Source organism: Rhinatrema bivittatum, chromosome 1 (genome assembly GCF_901001135.1).
Source record: "Rhinatrema bivittatum chromosome 1, aRhiBiv1.1, whole genome shotgun sequence".
In the NCBI taxonomy this organism is placed as follows: Eukaryota; Metazoa; Chordata; class Amphibia; order Gymnophiona; family Rhinatrematidae; genus Rhinatrema; species Rhinatrema bivittatum.
The window spans coordinates 592,024,324-592,044,833 of record NC_042615.1 but is presented as its reverse complement, the minus strand read 5'-3'; the positions used below and the strand labels follow the sequence as shown (position 1 = coordinate 592,044,833).

The following is a 20,510-nucleotide window of genomic DNA, read 5'->3' as shown; positions in this document are numbered from 1 at the left end:
GAAGCCACCTCACTCTTAACCATCTAAGCTTTCAAGCTCCAATGGCTGTAGTCAAGGTCCTGGACATGGTATCAAATACTTCACACATGGAGTGAATCTGATATTTTTTACACTTCTCCACTGCACAACAGAAGTCTGCTTGTCCCAGGTTGGACAATCCAACAAGACTTCAACTTCTGTACACATTCGTGCAAATATTGCACTATGTAGAGCTGATGGGCTGCTATCCAGTGCTTAGCCTGCTTCAACAATGACTACCACCATGGAATAGTGCAGCAGCTGGACTACTCCAAATCCTGGTGAGTGTCAGACCCTGTGCTTTAGGTCTAACTTGCAAGCTACAGGGAGATACAAAATAGGCATTTGCCACATTCTCGTCTGCATGTCTTGGAGAAGCTTGTGCATTGGAATGGCTGCAGAGTCCACTGGAGGCTGGAGAAACTGAAGGAGCCCAAAGAGATCCATTTTTGCTTTTTCTTCCTGACATTGATAATAGCATTCTTTCCAGATTCTCCAGAATTTGTGAATAGTAGAATTATGGTGAGGCAATTCTGAAAGGAGGTCCAAAGTAATCCGTGCAGAGTCCTCTTTCTCCTCTCTTAACCATGTGGAGACACTGAGCAGGACCCTGCAAGGAGGGTAACAGAGGAGGTGAAGTCTGCTGGTCTGAGGGGGAAAAATCTGGTAGAAACTATGAGTGAGCCAAACCCTCTGCTTCATTCTTCAATTCATGGAGAGATCTCCCCCTCCCCCTACCAAGGGAGAAGAATCCACTATCTTATCATAAGGGCTTGTTTCCAATGTCCTTGAAGAGGCACATACTGCTACAGGTGACTTTGAGCAGCCCTACTATGTGGAAATATCTCCTCTACCATGGGACAGGAAAGGTTACAACTTCCCTTAAGGAGGCAAAGAAAGTCCTTACCAGCTCAAACGGCTAGGTTTCCTTTGGCTGAGGAACTCTCTGTGCTGGAGTTGGAGAAGATATATCCTCTCTTGAGACCCAGATAGGTTCATCCTCACTAGGGGCCATTGGAAGGGCCAGTGTGGAACTCTGCAGCTCAGAAATATTTTGTGCTGGCTGTGCCACTCGAGCCACCCCATGCTGATACCCCTTCCATGCCATCTCAGGGGCAAGACTCGCAGGTTTCCACGCTGAAGTAATCCACTCCGAGAGTGATGGCACCATATGCATATTCTGCATTGAATAAAACTTGTGGTGCCCTAGATGGTGCCAGATCCAGGTAGAACAGGTGGCTCAGTGCCATGAAGGATGACTGCACCTGCATCAAGCAGACTGCTATTCATTTTGGTGTTGGAGGGCCCTGCATCAGCATAGCCCTGTGCCAATGGAACTTATTCATCTAGGCACTGAGGGAGATGGCCCTGGAGGCAATCCCTCGTGCTGCTTAGGTGCTCTTCTCAGCACCTCCACCAGCACCACAGGCTTCCACACCATGCTTATCCCCTAACCTGTGACAGATCCAGGAACCGGTGAAAACAGGGGGAAGAGAAGGGGAAGCTTCCAAGCTTATGGTAACAGGAGGGAAAAGACTCTTGCCTTCATTTCTTGTCCAAGAGTGAGTGGTGATCCATCCACTGCTGTAGCAGTCGAAGGAGTCTTGGTCTGGGCCCAAGCAGTGATAACATATGGCATGCATGTCTGTGATGGCTAGCACCCACAGATGCAGGTCTTGAACCTTCTGATCTGGGGATTCTTAGACTGAGGCTTTTAAATAGTTTGATTTTGTTTCGATTTTTTTTTTTAAGTTAGAACAAAAAAAGTTCTATTTAGGGGCTGCTGAGGCAGTGGCAAAAAAAAAGAGAGATGTAACAAGGCAAAGCAAGCCAGAAAACAAGGCCCAAAATTGAAAAAAATATAAGACTGAGAAACATTTACATGGTAGCTTGGACAAGGAAAGACCGAGGACTTCATGAGGCAGCTTATACGTGCGGAATTCCCAAGCATGCTCATTAAAGGTCTTGCTCGGTGACATCACTCACATGTTATGGCTAATTTGAGACTGCTTGTCAAGGGAGAAAACATATTTTGCCCAGATCTGATGGAAAAATCCACCTGCTTTTCCCAACATATCTGGGTAAAATTTAAAGTGGATCTAAAATATTCAAAGCAGATCTGCCTGAATCGATGAATTCCACTTTAAATTTTTCCCAACAAATCAAAATACATTTCTGAAGGTTGAACACAATATCTGAAAAGCCCAAGTTCAAGCCAATGAGCAATTACTATGCATGATAATTATTAATACTAATTTACATGTTATAGTCTTGAATTTAAGCCAAATCTATTGAGTTATCCAAATCACTATCTGCAAAAGAAGCTGTTTTCCTTTTCCAATTTCTAGTCCAGAAAAAATTGGGCAACTTAGTAAAAACAAGATTTATACTATACATAATCGCACTCATCTTAGTAGGAAATGTTGACATTTCTATACTCAATAAAGAATAATTGAGGCCAATACTCAATAGGCCGTTCAGTGGACAAGTTATCCGGCTAAAGTTAGCCAGATGCTTTGTTCCATACATTTAGCGGGATAAACATCGTACTGAATATATAAGCTTAAAGTTATCCAGCTATATTTAAATTAGCTACTTTGTATGATTTCATTTTAGCACCTTATTTTATTTATTTATTCATACTTATTTCTCACCTTAGCAGGAGCAAACCTGCCTTTAAGTAATTAATGTGTTATGGGAAAATTTGTACATTAGCATTAATGCACATTACCATTTATTGTGCATTGGAGTGATTAAAACAGATATACATGCATGTTAAATTCCTACAATATTGCTATCGCAAAATCGGTGGATCAAGGAGGTGCAGTAGATGATGCTTATCTAAATTTCAGTAAACGTTTTGACAGTGTTCCACCCAGAAAAGTGATAAACAAAGTAGCTAACATGGAAGTAAAAAGAAAGCTGTTAAGTGAAGGAAAAACTGGTTGAGCAAGAGAACTCAACAAGTGGTTGTTTATTAATGCATTGCAAAGGCTCTTGAAGGAAAAAAATGTCTGCAGATAATACACAAATCTATAACAGGCTAGATACCAAAAAGGATGGAAAAATGAGAGGTGACTTGAAGAAAGTGATAGAATGGTCGAAGGTTTGGAAACTACTTCAGTACAAACAAAGGGGGTCATTTATCAAAGGCTTAAGGTTACATAAGAACATACTAGGTCAGACCAAGGATCCATCAAGCCCAGTATTCTGTTTCCAACAGTGGCTAATCCAAATCACAAGTACCTGGCAAGTACCCAAACAATAGATAGATCACAAGCTACTATTGCTTATTAATTTCCACAATAGCAGTTTATGGATTTATCCTCTAGGAACCTATCCAAACCTTTTTTAAACCAAGTTACACTAACTGCTGTAACCACATCTTCTGGCAATGAATTCCAGAGCTTAACTATGCGCTGAGTGAAAAAGAATTTTCTTAGATTTGTTTTAAATGAGCTACTTTCTAACTTCATGGAGTGTTCCTGGTCCTTTTATTATCTGAGAGAGTAAATAATCAATTTACATTAACTCTTTCAAGTCCTTTCATGATTTTGTAGACTTCTACCATATCCTCCCCTCAGTCGTCTCTTCTCCAAACTGAACAGCCCTAACTTCTTTAGCCTTTCCTCATCTGGCAGCCATTCCATGCCCCTTATCATTTTGGTCGCCCTTCTCTGCACTTTCTCCAGTGAGAAAGATGCGGTGACCAGAACTCCACACAGTATTCAAGGTGCGGTCTCACCATGGAGCGATACAGAGGCATTATGACATCCTCCATTTTATTTTCCATTCCCTTCCTAATAATGTCTAACATTCTGTTTGCTTTTTTGATCTCCACAGCACACTAGGTCGACAATTTCAATTTAAACTGATGATTTCAAGGTTAACAGTCAATGTAATAAAGCAACAAGGAAAGCTAAGATTATTATCGGGTGAATAAGAGTATCATCAGCAAGAAAAGAGAATTTATATTGTCCTTGTATAGGTCACAAATTAGACCACATCTTGAATGCTGTTTTCAGTTCCGGGAGGGAGGGGTTCATACCTTTGTGAAGGTATGAAAAATAGAAGCTTAGAGAAAGGCTACTATACTTTACGAGATGAGGGAATGAGGATAAAGATGTATGTTGTATTCTGATTATATTGTCTATAAATTCTATTTTGTCAATTTTATTTAAGCCTGTTGTAATCCATTTTGAGCAATCCTTTGGGTTTGATACGACAGGGTATGAATGTACCTAATATAACATTTACAGCCAGCTTTACTAGGTTCCCCCCCCCCCCCCCACACACACACAAACACACATTCACTCCCACCCCTATAGGCACAAAATGGGAGAAAAGCCTTAGTAAATCAGGTTTGGGGGGGGTTTTTTTTTTTTTTTTTTATAAAATCATTATTCAGTTTTGAGCATTTTGAACATTTGAACAATGAACATCAACCTTCAATCGTTAATTCAAATTCCCTTCCCATCCCCCTTCCCTAGACAGCCTACATCTGTTCTTTTTCCACAGGAAGTAAGAGTTCACCAGCACTGCAATCTTTCCAGATTAATTAGGTAAAAACTTTGACTGTATATTTGTTGGAAGTATTGTGTGTAAGCATTCCAGATCTTTCTGAACTTATCCAGCAATCCTTAATGTATTATTTTGTTACATTCTCATGATTAATAAATTTGTCTTGGGATGCATTAAAGCTGTTATATGAAAGTAATTAATAGTTAATAATTCTTGTCTACCAACATTACAATAGTGTGTTCTACCAAATTTTAGGAAACATACCAACAGGTTAAAATTAGTCATGAGCTGCTCCATTGTATTCATTGAAAATGCCACGGTGCCCACGCATGTGCCAATGAACCCATGACTCCTCACTTTTCGATGGAACACTACTGCTTTTCTGGTAATTTTATTGATTCTATGGAACATGATTTTGTTGTTAAATTGAAGTCTATCAATTCGTTTTATTTAAAAACATGTGTCAGCTCATATAGGCAACTTGTAAAACAGCACAAAATATTAGCCCTTGCATCCTGTCAGCTGATGTTTTGTCACTTCCTGCATCAGGGGGATTTGGTATAAAACTTATCTGAATCGATGTGCTCAACTCCAATCCAGTTGAATATGTTGATACAGATAAGTGTTACACCAAATCCCTCTCACACAGGAAATGCTGAAAATTCAGCTGACATTGGGAGCAAGGGCTTAATATTTTGTGCTGTTTTGTAATTGACCATTTGAGGTGACACATGTTTTTATTTGTAATTTAAAAATCTAAAAAAAGGACTAGGTTTATTGATAAGCCAAAGACTGACTTGATATAAGTATTAATGTTTATGGATATTAAAAGTTTTGTCAATCACTGGGATAAATGATTGGTGGTCTCAGATGGGACCCTAAATGGTCCTTTGAGAAGACAAAGCCTTTATTTCCAGGTTTTCTGATATCCCTTTGGAATTAAATAGTAGAAGATTGTGCCTACAGAAGTGGTTTGTGCTTTTTGCTATCTCCGTTCTGCTTTGTTTTTATCACTGAGATAACATAAGCCTCTCCTTTTGTTATCTTGGTTACATAATAACCAAACAAATGAGGTACTGGAATGAATGTACAGAACAAGAATTGGAACATTTACCTTGACAAGCTCCACTGCGGATGTTGGGGATAAAACCACGACGACAAGGTTGGGGCTGAGCAGGGCACATCTCACAGGGGTGGCCCCAGGCTCGCCCAATCGTAGCACAGCAAAGTGTTTTTGTGCAAACAATACCAGTCACCTGGCCCTGGCACATCTGATTCGTGACCTGAGTAAAGCAAGGGCCTGTCCTATAGTCTGAAAAACAAGAACAGACAGGAGAAAATCAAATTAATTTTGTATTTACAGTTTGCTACCGCCACTAATGCAGTATGTCCAGAACTGTTTGTGAAGTTTACCTTCAAAATCTTCTGTGAACATTAACAGTTATGAAAAACCAAAAACAGAAGCTCTAGAGTTTGGTTTCTGACAACACACACAATCTGGATAAGTAGCCTTTAATGATAAACTTTGAAAGATTAAATCAATAGTGCAGTTCATTGGATGTCATAGGAAGATGTTATTGCGCCAGCAATTCAAATCACCAGTTAATAAAATATTACCACCCATCCTACCCCAAAAAACTGATATGGGAAAATAAAGGCTGCTAGTCATAAGTTGGGATAAGTACAGTTAAGAGTTGGTGGTCTATGAGCCAATTGAAATATGTGGCCTGTCTACTTATAAGATTTATTTTATGTTGGTACATTTGTGGTCAGAATGGGAAATGTGTACATATGGTTTCATTCTGCCCACCAGTTTAATCTTTTGAACTCTCTCACCCATCTCTATAGATTTCTTACATCTTGTTTTGAGTTATTTTAGTAACATCAGGAAAGATGGATACACAACAACCAACAAACAAAAAGATCCTCCATTAGCAAAATATAATTTCAGAAGTTTGTCTCGATCAGGATCTAATATGAGCAGCACCACTGAAGTTCCTTCATAGTCAGTATCTTCCCCTTCAGACCACTCCCAAATGTCTGTTATGTTGGAGCTGAGCTATTGCCGCTCCTTCCCCTACAGTTGTCTTACATTTGGATGTAGGGAGATAATAGATTTTCAATAGTGGTAGAATAGCTTCCTCAGGGAACTTGAAAGCTCTTATCAAATATTTCTTAAAAATATCCTTTGGCAGTATTTTGGATAGTCTAGGAAAATTGAGGTGCAGGAGATTATTCCTCCTGGTGAACTTCTCCATATTTTCCTACGCAGGATTACATACTCTTCAACTACAGCAATTGTGGTGGATTGCACGTTCTCCCCCTTGACAGTATAGTCCTGCAGTTTCAAGTTCCAAATATTCCTACTCTTTTTTTTTTTAAACTATTTTTCTTTTTTTTAATACAAAGTACACAAATTTTGCATATCAGAAATACAATGAGAAATGTAATCAACAAGAAAATAAAAACAAACAAAAAAGCTATTTCTCATCAACTCAGTATGCCAAGTAATGGGGAAGCATAAAGAAATAGAGGAGAAATCAAAAGAAAACTAAACAGAAGACAATGCAATAACATGATGGACCCTATATACAAAAATAAGATTAAAAAAAAACTAGAGTTATGTGGGAGCTGGGGAAGATGTAACAACTCTACGTGGATCGACAAATAATTAAAGTTATTCAGGGGAAAAAATACATAATACTAATTATTGTAATTAACTATACATTTGCATGGATATCTTAATAGAAAAGATCCACCCAAAGTTAATAACTCCAGTACCAAGAATCCCTTTCTTCTCTCTTGAGGTAGTCTAGAAAGGTCAGAAAATATCTTAACCTTCTGATCTAAAAAAAAAAGAACTCATATTTTGAAAATATTTTTTCATTACCATTCTCAAATTATGTTCTGATATAAATGATAACAATAATATTGAACATTTAATAACTTCATGAATTAAGATCTCAAGAAATGCTGTTAGATTAGATAGATTTGAGGGAGACTGAGTAGGCTGGACTTGTTAAGAAACTGAACAATTAGGTAGAAAAAACAACTTGTTGACTGAAGAAAACTCATTTGAGGAAATTTGAAGAACTTTAGAAAAATATTTCCTTAAAGTAAGAAGAGGTAATTCTCCCATAACCTTGGGAAAATTAAGGAGTCTCAAATTTAAATGTCTAGCCTAACTTTCCAAAAACTCAGTCCTCCTTGATAGGAAATTTTGTTCTTTAATCATATTCACATTGTGCTTTTGAATGCTATTAATTTTCTTTTCCACATGGGAGAGTGTTACTATGTTCTTCCAAAAGCCCTTGATGCCGAAGAATGAGAGGTTCCAGCTGACTTGAAATAGGGCTTATCTTTTTCCCACATAACTTTAAAGCAATCCCGAAGCTTGAAACTAGCTCCCAGTTAGACTCTAAAGTCACCACAGCTGGTTTCATGGGCATGGTAAAGGACATCTCACAGGAAGGCTCAGGTCTCACCATTACAGCCTCAGAAGGAAGCATTTTAGCAGTCCCAAATCCAACTCCTCTAACTGCCAAAGACACAATCACTAGAGCAGAAATGCTACTAATTCCCAGAGCACCAACCATCTCCATGAAAGTTGGCAACTGTGAAGACATCAAGACACTGCGGGCCCCCTTCACCTCTGCTGCCCTGATGACATCATCTTTCAGTGCTACTTCAGACCCAACAGGGGGATCATATCGAGCTCTCAAAAGTGGGAGTTGATTACAGAGGCTGAAGGAAACCTTGTCTCCTGGTGAAATTAATGTTCCTTCACTGATATCAGCAACGGATATCATATCCCTCGTAAATGCAAGACTCAATGGCATGAATGCTGTTGATTGATGGACAGAAAGGTTATCTGTTCAGAGGGGAATATCCTCACTTTCCCCTTCTGTTTAGGAGACATAATTCCAGTAAAGAAAACAAAATAGAAGAGAACCAGGTAGACTCAGCAAATGCTCACACCTTAACCGTCGCCATCTTGCTCCACCCCCCAACCCCCTGCCCCAGTTTCTTACGCTTTAAATCTCAAGTTTATCATGTCCATTCTGGTGGAAAAGGAAAGTTCTAGCTTGATCATAGTTAACCATACCTCCTCAACCGTGATAGTTTGGGAATCTTAGCAGGATACTGTTCCACTTTTGTTGCTGCTGTTCTGTTGGGTCAACTCCTGTATCACCATCCTGAAATGCTGATTAAACAATGTCAAGGCATTCAAAACTGAGGCTTCTTGATCTTCCCTACCAGCATTTCTTGAAATCACTGGTTCATTCAGCATCTCCACTCTCGTAGCTGTAATTTCTTTTGCTGTCAGTGAGCTATGAAGTTGAAGATCCAAAGCAATCAGTGGTGTAGGAGGAGTTCAAAGTCTTAGTGCTCAAACAGACTTCAGAGTCCAAGCCATGTGTTGCTGAAAGAGAAATTGTCACCCGAGGACACCATAGGTATTCTCCCCACCCCCTAATAGAATAATTAACTTCATAACATTCTATGGGGCCTTACATTAGCTGAATTATGGTGAGTGAGATAGCTCACAGTCTTTCTATTTGCCATAGATGGTCCACAGCTGGTAAGCTTGAAAGAGACTCATGGAATAGTCAACATGCTGCCATCTTGGCTCCACAACTCCCCCTCCTCCCCAATTCAAGCTGGTGCAATTATGCATATATTTGCCATTTAACTTTTGTGGGTTATTGCAAAATTACTTCCTAAATGACTATTGATTGTTACCTGTGTGAATAGGAACTACATACTAAAAAGTGCTAAAGTTTTTATAAGTACATATACATCTGAGTTCAGCTCGGAAGAAAATACTAGCATTATAGCAAAGCACCTTTAATCTGAAATGGTTGAGACCAAGGTCATTCTAGGTAATGTATTTTTTGTGTAATTTATTTTGCTCCTCTTCACTTGTTAAATTTTAAAGCTGTTTTATACCCCTTGTTAACTGTAAACCAGCATGATGTGATTGTATCATGAATGCCGGTATAGAAAAGCTCTAAATAAATAAAATAAATAATGGGAGTTCCATCCTCCATAGCTGAAAATTTGAAAAACAGAAAAATAATGACTACTCAAAGAAAAACCTGTATAGCGTACAAAACAGTAAAATGTGGCATGCCTGAAAATGCATATCTGTTTGCAACTAAGGACTGGTATTTATTTAAGTCACAATAACATTCTTGACTTTTTGATCTTGTGGCTGAATTATGCAGATATAGCGGGATGGCAAGAAAGTGGCATGAAACAGCAGATAAATGAAGTAGCTGAGCAGCAAAACTCTGCTGAATGGGTAGCACATACTTAAGGTTAATTCCTGGAATTATCTCTGGAGAAAGCTGGTTCTTTGATTTATTGCTGGACTTGATTTTCTGATTTTGGTTCTTGAGTGTCTTTGGATCCCTTTTCTGCCAAGCTTACAGCTGATTCCACTGCCAACAATGCTATAAATAAGAAAGGAGCAATGTTGCTAGTTTGCCATGGCTGCATTGACTTCAAATGGCTTGTGAACGAGGTAGGAATGAGGCAGAGGTATTGATTTATGACATCGCTGCAGTGAACAAATTAGTTGTAATAATGTTTTTCTGGATAATGGATCAGAGCCCAGGACTGCAATTTTTTTTTTTGGATCTTCAGATTTAGGGCTGAATTTTCAAAGCCATTTATATGCATAAAACCTCAGTTTTATGCATATAAATAACTGAATTTCCTACAAACTTTTAAATGAACTGGCAAGAAGCATTCCGGGGACAGATTTTGGACTTGTGTATAGGGAAGTTAACTTTCAAACAACTGTGCACATCTCTTTATAATTGCATATATGGCCTCATATCATGTGCACTTAGATTATAAAATATGCATAAGTCTGCCTAAGCATAAATACCATTGAAAGCATGTACTTTTCCTATTTTAGATGGACCCAAAAAGCAAAGCGGAAGCCGATCCAGTTGGCTGTATTAGAGTGAAAACAATAGGAATCGGATGATCAAAAGAAGCCCTTTATTATAATGCTCGACTCAGGCCGAGTTTCGCTCATAGAGCTGCCTCAGGGGCAACTAAAACATAAATAAATATATAAATATCAAAATTTGAAACACAATTAAATAATTAAAAACAATAAAACATAAAATACATGTATAGGTGTACATACTCAAATCATAAAATAAAATACATGTATAAGTGTACAAACTTGAATCAAATCAATATATATAAAAAAAATTTAAGATACATGTATAAATGTACAAACTCTGAACATAAAATATTCAAATACATGTATAACTGTGAAAACTCATGGATTACCAATAAATCCAACTTTGAAATGTGTTTAAACATCAAAATGGTGTAGACAGGAAAATGTAACGAATACATTATTGAATAAAACTGGAGAGGCTGACTATTCATGATTACAATTCATAATCAAAACCTAAAATGGAGTCAATATTATTAGTGATGAAATAACCCATAATAAGAATATTAGTTATTTCAGTAATGCTTACTTCAATTAGCAGGACTTAAAATATGCCTGCTGGGCTGCTTTCACAATGTCACACTGTCACAATACCACGTATGGACATACATTAGTTCCTAAATAGAAATCAACAGTGAATACAACACAGTATCAAATTAAAAAATCGGAAGATTCCTAAAACATACTTTTTTTTAAAATTAAAAAATCTTTTTACTCTATCCTAAACTCCAAATAGTCTAAAGCATGTTGCTCAAAAGTGAATGCATATTTACTTACTGATGGATCACACAAATAACTCTGAGTTGAGTAATATATAAAAAAAATATAAAAATAGCCCTTGCTTAAAAAGTGTATATGGAATAAAAATTACTAACAGTGTGATGAAATATTTATAAGAGGTCCATAGCTCATCATTAGTATCAAAATAGCTGTAAATTCTCTTCTTCATAAAAGTCTCAGGCTTGTTTAAATACAATCAAGAAACAAACTTCATGCATGCTTTTCCAATGTGTTTAACATCAGAAGAGGAGCCACTATAAAGCTCTGACCATTAAAACTCTAAAAAATCATGCTATCCATTACAAAACAAATCTATTTCTATGCAACCTCTGCAGTTTTCCAACCATATCTTAATGTCACCACTACATACATTAGGCACTGCAAAACACTCAGCAAAAATCGTGCTTCTAACAAAAACTCATACCTGCGGAATAGCAGCAGAATGAACGTCAATGTTTTGATCTGGTTTCAGTTTTCCCACGGATCGTTTTCCGGCAAATTGCTCCTACCATGTGACAGGGGCCGACCAATGGCACCGGCAGCCCCTGAGACATAGTAAGGGCAAAGGGCCATCGGCGCCATTTTGATTCGTAGCAGGCCCAACAGCCCGACGGCCCGGAGGGAGAGATCGCTCGCGGGACCCTGCTGGACCACCAGGGCTTTTAGTAAGTCTTGGGAGGAATCGGGATGCTGGGGGGATTGTAATACAGTAAATTTGAAGGGGTGGGTTTTTTTTCCAATTCGGATTTTCTTTTTTGTTGCTTCGTTTTTCCGGGTTCATGTTTCAGCTTAATTTTTGCCGGAAAACGATCCATGGGAAAACGAGTTTTCCCACGAAGCGCCCAAACTGAAACCCATTTTCTTGTGGGAGCTGGTGCATTGTGACAGCTTCCTGGGTGTCTTCATCCCCTCTCTTCATTGTTTGAAAATTTGGAAGAGAGACTGATGGTGCTTTCAGTACTTCCCTACCTCTTCTTTTGGCCATATGATTCCTTTCTATGTCCGCACTGCTTGCTCCATGCAGGTTAGTGCGCCACACAATATTTTTGTTAAAGAAAGTGTGCTTTGTGCTTGAAAAGATTGGAAAGCACAGATATACATGTTGTAAGTGATATTTTTTTTTAATTTCAGAAGACTATATTTGAATATTCTTTTTCATGTAAAATCTGTTATTATAAATGCATACAGGTAGATTTTAAAAGTGCTGCTCGTTGAAAGTGCCCCTCTTACAGTGGGAGATATATATATATATACACACACAGAGTGTCAGATTCTCTCTTTAAAAGAGTCTCTCTCTCTCTCTCTCTCATGAGTATGTGTGTAAAGGCTCCAACACATACTTATGGTAGAGATACTTTAAATGGTACGCATGTACTTGCATGCGTGATATAAACTCAAGTGTATTTTTGCTCATGTACCCAATACGCACGTTTATGGGCACACGCACATTCTATTTAAAATGCACTTGATAATTTTTAATTGTGTTTGTGGAGAGGGCCGGGGGCCAAGGCTGTAAGGTTTGCCTAGGGCACCTAGCACCTCACCTGGCAGGGAACCTTGCAACCCTTGCACTGGCCATGAGTTCCGGGGGAGGGGGATAAAGATTTGGAGGGTGGAGGGATGCCAGTTTCTATGGTTTAGAGAGCTGGAGGGAGCTGGGCCTTCTTTCAGTAGGCCCAGGACAAAGACTGAATGAATGGGGGTGGAGGGCAAGCACAGTAATTGTTCGCTCAAGGCAGCAAAAAAAAGCTACCACCAGCCCTGCATAATATCATGCATCTGTTTTTTTTACAAATGGAATATATTGTACTTAGGGTAAAAAATTTAGATTTTTCCAGATGTGTGAAAAGTTACACAGGTCGATGGAAAAAAGTTCATTGCTATGCAACAAGAGGCCCAGTCTCTGGGTGATTCTATTCTTATAAAATTTCCTTGTAAATATTTGCTGAAATTCGCTGGGGTTAGTTTTGTATTTTTTGAATTCTCTCAGTTGGTTTGCTTTTTAGATCTTATGAAATCTGAGCATCAGGGCTCCAGGAATAGTTGAAGTTATTGGCATTAATTATTAGTCTGTAACTTGTTTGGGGATGGTAGCTCCATTTTGTTAGTTTACTTTTTTTTCAGCTCTCCACAGCTTTCTTTCTTGGGTCACACATATTGGGGACTATGAATTAAATGTCATTGTGGATGATGTAAATTTTCTGTTTTGAAGTTTTGTTGGTTTCTGCTCAAACTGGTTATTGATGTAATCTTATAAGCCTATTGTCATGGATGTGAGCCCTTGGGCTGTGGGGAGATTGATGCAGCCTAACAGGTGAATCCACTATGCCCATGCTGTAGCTGGTGGACTGACTCTAGATCTGGAGCTTCACCTAAATCAGCCCCGGTCCCCACAGGTTTAGACCTTAGGTTCCAGGGGCACGGCTTAGGCGAAAGTCCCATAAGGAGCGGTCAGATGAAGTCAAGTCTCGGGCAGCGGTCAGGGCTGGCAGCGAGCAACGGTTCCTGGTCCAGGCCAAAGTCGAGGCAGGCAACGAGCAAACAGTATCCAAGACCAGGGCAAGGTCTGGGTAGGCAGTGAGCAAACAGTATCCGGGTCCAGACCAAGATCGAGACAGGCAATGAGAAGGCAGGTTGAGGTCCAAGCTGGGGTCAGGGTAGGCAGCAGTGTAGAAAGGTAGTCCGTATCTGTAGCAGAGGTCAGAATCAGGAATCAGGCAAAGACAGATGGACAAGACAAGAAAAGGCAAAGGGGACAAAGACATAGACAGGGCAAAGCAGCAGAGGCAGGGCAAGGAAGATGACAACAAGTCAAGGCAGGAAGGAAACAATGAGGCAAGTCAGGCAAGGAGCAACGAGGGAAGGCAGGGCAACAAGGAGGTAAGACAAGGCAAAGGCAAAAACAAATAGACAACTAGCAACATGCACTGAAAAGCAGGAGGACCTATTCCTGAAGCAATTGCTGGCAGTCCGACAAGGCTTTAAACAGGCCTGTATCGCGTACACGTGCCTAAGGAGGCCCCAGGAAGAGTGGAAGCATAGAGTTGTCCAAGAGCGGTGTTGGCAGCATTAGGGTGAGTGAGGATAGTTGCAGGACCACCCCACAGACGGCCAAATGTTACATATCTAAATAAAGAAATAAAAAAGAGAAGAGTCACGTGATACAGTGGTCATGATTGGACGTGCTATTTGGAGCTCTGGGTGCCATCCCTCAATGTCCTCCAGCCATGCTACAAGTGACTCTAGAAGTTTATTATCACGGTGAGTCGACCTCCTATAGTACTAAATATATGCAGCATTTACCAAATCTTATGCCGGCAAACTTATCTAAAAAGGAAAAGAAGAAAATGAAACCAGCCATCAAGAAAATGGCCGCCGATAAAACGCAAGGCCTCCCTGAACTCAGAGATAACACGCCGATGTCTGAGAGTGTTGCATCTGTAACAGTGGCAGTTTCAGGTAAATTTGATGCTATTTTGGCGCAAATTGCTGACCTTGGTACGGTCTCTTTAAAAGTGGCAGGAAATGACAGCACATTGGTCTTGTTATTTTCTATTTTTCTCCTTTCACTTTTTTGTTCCAATGAAATTAAATGGAATTAAAATAAAACATAGTTCTAAAGTCTGATACCCATAATTTTCTATGTAATACAAAGAAAAGAGTAATGGGAGTTACATGGGTAAAGGGGAGGCCAGCAAGAACTACCCCAACTCTGAAGTGGAGTAAAGATTTATGGTACAGAAGCCTCTAGGTCAGAGGTTCCCAAGCCTGTCCTGGTGGACCCCCATCCAGATGGGTTTTCAGGATATCCACAATGAATATGCATGAGATAGATTTGCATGCACTGCCTCCTCCACTGTATGCAAATTTACCTCATGCATATTCATTGTGAGTATCCTAAAAACCCAGCTGGCAGGGAGTTTCCCCAAGACAGGTTTGGGAACCACTGCTCTACGAGGTGAATTAAACCCACATTACCTAGAGGAGCGGGAAAGGTAGTAAATTGGATTCTAATGATTGAAAGTATAAGGAAGCTCTACCTTCAGCTTGCTGCAAATCTTTCTGGATCCTTGAAAATATTGCATTTTTGGAGAATTCAAACACAAATACTGTAGCTGCCAAGAATCCACATGAGAATAGATCAGGAGTGGCAATATATTTAGAAAATTAAAGGGGAAAGGTGTCAAAGGTTCCTAAAATCTTTGGCTCCTTTCTTTTCTTTTAATAGCAGTTTATTTTTTGCTTTTTTTTTTCTTATATTACGTTTTGCTTTACTTTGCTCACCCTCTCCTCTCTTTCTAGTTTCTTCCCCTCCCTCCAGCCTCTCTCCTTCTATAAAGCTTGGCAGCAGCCCCAGACCATAGCATCTCTTCCTGTGTCCTGGTGACGGCAGCAGCCTGTCAGCCCGGGGCTCATCGCTGGCTGAATCACTTCATGGTCCAGCATCAGGCACTGAATTTTAGGCACCCATGATTTTTCCAGCCCTGCAGTAGGCGTTTGAGAAAAACTGACATTTGGTTTCTATTCACCTCTGGGAGGACAAACCACCAGGGGTGTATCCACCTATATGTCACTCTACATACTTAAACCTGTCACTCTACATACTTGTGCAAGAATGATTAACATCTGAAATATGAAGAAAAATGCTTCTAATCCTTTTGAGGGATTCATGCCTCTGTAACCAAATTGCTTATTAGCCTTAAGTCTTACCTAATCTCTGCTTAAAGCCTACAGTTAAGGAAAATCTCAGCCATGTGCTGCTACAATGAATGCCCAAGCAGCTTGCTGACAACACACAGTATCATTTACTGTTTTGGCAATAATTTCTACAGCCTCTCTTTTACAGGAAATGGTGAAGTGAGGGCAGAATTTTCCAGAAGCTAAAGGGTATACAAGAAAAAACTAAATCAAAATACAGAAACACTACTCCTTTGTTCAGACAAGTTATTCACTATGAATCAATTTAGTTAAAATAAAAATGCAGGAAATATTCCTCAATTTCAATTAAATTGTGTTCAGTGAGGAGACCGAGGCCTCAGTCTCTCTGGCCTACTCTCCGACTGTATGCACGGCTAGTATTCAAGTGAGTAGAGGACACGACTTTTCACAAAATGCTTCAGGAATGAGACAAACAGAAAATGTAGGCTGGAAAAGGAAACTAAGGAAATTTCTTTTTATAGATGCAAAACCTACATGTGAAAATAAAGTCACAGGGCCTAACACCTTCTGATTATTATCTGTTACTTATTTGGTTTTCAAAATGATATAAGAATATTTGAATATAATCTGGATAAGATTTTTTTTTTTTGCTCACTGGAGTGCATTTTGCAGAGGTTGCCTGCCTAATTGGCAATCTTATAAGCCCACTTTTCGGTGTGTATCAATCCAGCTGCTTGTTAAATCCATGTACATTGTGTTTGAATATTAGCTTTTAATGGGGTAAAGGTATGCACATATACTTACACGGTATTAAACCGTGGCGTCAGGTACAGACGCCACGGTTTAGACGTGCATACAGTCGGAGAGTGGAGGAAACACTGCACGTCACTGGGTTGAGGAGAAGTTTATACTTAAAAAAAAATATTGGGATTTATAAGCTGTGAAAGAAAATACCCCCCGAAGCAGAAAGTGTATCTGAAACGTGGACCATGTTGGGGATAATTGCCGAATCGAAGCTAAGTGGAATTCAATGGCCGTATTTATTGATTGCACCATCTTTTCCTTTTATAGTTGAAAACAATTATAAAAAAGAAAAAAAAAGTTAAGAGTACAAAGAAAAGGATAATGGACCAATGATCATACATTGAGAATAGATAACATTATATGGATCACTGATCGCAAACTTAAGTGACATTACTTCCCCTAAGTATGAAGATCTTTTTACATAAAGAGACATGTTTTAGTAACAGTGACAGAATCAGTGCTTAGATAACGAGAGGACTGATTTATTTTAATGTGTCAGGGACATACTTACATGGTTTAAATTGAAATGGAATGCCAATCAAATCTCTGAAATGCCCCCAGGATGCTACTTTTCTACATAGCAAAATTGTGTACATTCTGTGTGCTTTCCGGTGACTTAAAATCCACTTAGAAAGATATGGCTGATTTAGGTGGATTAACTGTTTTAACCAGCCATAAAAAAAAACAACACACTTAAGCCTTTAAAAATGAATCTCTTTTACACATGTTATTGAAAAACAATGACCGCTCCCTCCCCTCTAGAGGAGTAGTTTGGCGTTTGCATTCAACATGCACATTCACATGCAATTATATTTGTGCAGGGGCATTTAACCAGCTTACTCAGAGGTAAGCCAGCTAAATATTTGGGCACATATCTGACTAAATTCTAACCTTCTAATCAGTTAGGCAGCTTCAATTTAGCTGGCTAAGGAACAGGTTCATTAAGGCTTTTCTCGCATTTTGTATCTTTGGGAAAAACCCTTAGTAAATAAAGTAATACGTTAGGGGCATTCCAAGGGCATAACTGGGAAGAGTTGAGTTAGCTGGCTAATTCCAATATTCAGAGTTTATCCAACTAACTTTGCTAGCCGGACTGTGTCTGAATATGGGAGCCGGGAAATTATCCTAACCATGCCCTCTTTTTTAATCGCATGTGCTATTTCCGCTATATTTATTTTGATAAATCTAGGCCACAGTAAGTTAATGCAGACTAGCAATATATAAAGCTTGGAAAAATATAGAGAGATTTCAAACTATGCAACACAGAAATGCAGGGAATAAATATCAACAAGAAAGGAGATGTTTAATATCAACAAGATGCTTAACACCAACAGCCGAAACCACCTTTTTGAGGGGGGATAACTATCCTTGACATACAAGGAGCCACAATAGGAGCAGACTCCCTTCTGTTCACTCAAAATGCTTCAGACATTTCAGGGTTGATTTAAGTTTGTGAGAATACAACTACTCAGCAGCTAGACACATTGAATTTTGCAATTTATGCTGCACAGCCTGGATCTACATGTGCTATCACTTAAGAATCACCTGCATATATAAAAAATATCTGTACTTGCAGTCTTGAATTAAAATAGCTAGTGGGGCTAAAAATGAAATTAAAAGGCAAAGGAGCAAGCCCTGAACCCTATAAAACTCTGCAGGGTAATGACTTTGGTTCAGACAGCTTAAACCTCCTATCAACCTGGAAAATTCGATCTGCAAGATATGATTTGAAACAGTTCAGTAAGTTCCATCTAAAACTATATATGTCAGTTAATTAACAAGTAATTTAATGGTATCTAAAGCCATGCTCTTAATAATAAAGACCACAAGCGAGTTCTTCCCCTATTAGCTCTTAAACTGATGTCACTGACTAAGGTGACCTGGAAAATCTCAGTACCATGGTCTCTAAAAAACCCCAGTTGTTGGGAATTAGGAACATTGGACTTGGCAATGAAGTCATTCAGCTGGTCAACAACTACCTTTTCCATTACCTTAGACAAAAAGGAAGGCTCAACACAGTCCTATGATGACATATCACACTCTGACCCAAGGAGTCTTTTTTCAAGCTGAGGAGCACATGGGGTAGATTTTTAAAAAATATGTGCGCATTTCGATGTATGCGTGCTACCCGGTGCACACACATGGACAAGCAATTTTATAACATGTGCGTGCCGGTGTGGGCATGCTATAAAATCAGCGTGGGCACGAACAAGGGGGGGGTCGAAATTGGCAACTTTTGCGTGGCGATGCATCAGGCCCTTCCCCAGTTCCTTCCCAGTGCGCTCTAATTAAGGAGCAGACTGGGAGGGAACTTCCATACCCCCTACCATAGCCTCCCTTCCCCTCTCCTCCCCACCCCCTAAACCTAATCTCCCGTACCTTTTTTTTTTTTGTTCCGTAATTTTCTGCTTCTTCAGAGCAGAAGCAACTTGCACACGCCGGAAAACTGCTGGTGTGTGCTCCCCAGGCACAGTAGCAAATGGCTGCTATACCGGCCCCTCCAGCCCCGACCCCCCCCCCCCCCCCGCCCCTCAGACCGTCCCTCTGCGCCCCTGGACCGCCCTCTTTTCAGGTCCCGAAACTTACTCGCGTTCTGGGCTTTATGCGCGTGGCCGGGCCTGTTTGAAAATTGGCCCGGCGCACGTAAGGCCTGGCCATGGGGTGGATTTTAAAAGGGTTACGCGCGTAAATCCTCAGGATTTACATGCGTAAACGCTCCTGCGCGCGCTGAGCCTATTTTGCATAGGCCCGGCGACTCGCGAAATGGTGCCCAACGGCAAATCAATACCCATTAGGCAAAGTCAATATTAAAACAGAATAATCTGCTTTTAACCACAGAGTACAGATTCCTCATTACTGAATTATCTGCTCCCCAAATAAATATCTGAAGTCTTCTCATGAGAAAATTTATTATAAATCTCAGTATGAATCACAGATTTTTAACAACCTCAGTTCAGCATGAAACATTGATTGGACTGAATGAGAGTTAAAACGATACTTAAGAAAGTGTAATCTTAATAAAAGCATTCCCAATCAAGCTGTTCCAATAATCAAGAAGTTTTTCCAGGGAGAAACAGGGACGAATTTAACATCAGGGAGCTCATAGCCAAGGAGAGGAGGTCCATTCCGCATCCCATCCTGAAGTTATCAGAGCCAGAGACCCAGAACCTTACCAACCTGCCATAACTTTCCCTCTCCCTGTGTCCAATCTCGATCTCAAAAGTTGCAAGCTGGAACCGTCACTGACCCCAAAGCAGAAATACCGACAAAATTCAGTGCGGATCCTACGAGCCCTTACGTTGGGACAAATCCTGTGGTGGCTCCAACCCTGGCACATGTTTCCATGGTAATGAGGAAGCCCTCGTGAAGGCAGGGGTGTAGCCAACCCAGGAACCTTCACTGCGGGAGGATTTGCAGGCCCGGTGCTGAATTTTGCCAGCATAACTGCTGCTGTAGCTTCAGCGCTGGGGAGGCAGCAGTCCTGGATGATGGCATGGTAGCACTGGCTCTCCAGCGCCTATGAAAATTTGGCACCAGAGGCAGTTGTTGCTGTTACCTATGCCTAAACCTGAGACTGGGGACAACTCAGCAAAATCCTGAAGAAAATGGCAGAACTCAGTTGCTACAGAATCCAGATTTATATGTTTACAATCCCTAAATGACAAAGCTGGTACAGATTTTGTAGGCAATGATGCACTAAAATACATTGAAAGAGACAAGAAAATGATGATAAAGGCAGGGAGCTAAT

General features: G+C 39.9%; 1 protein-coding gene across 1 annotated transcript in view; it reads right to left on the bottom strand.

Moving 5' to 3' along the window:
- The window catches only part of FBN2 (fibrillin 2), a 596,571-nt gene that overhangs the window by 463,190 nt on the left and 112,871 nt on the right, over positions 1-20,510 (bottom strand). The window contains exon 6 of the mRNA XM_029619106.1: positions 5,654-5,851. Within this exon, the coding sequence (XP_029474966.1) occupies positions 5,654-5,851 (198 nt within the window). The remainder of the gene's footprint in view (positions 1-5,653; positions 5,852-20,510) is intronic.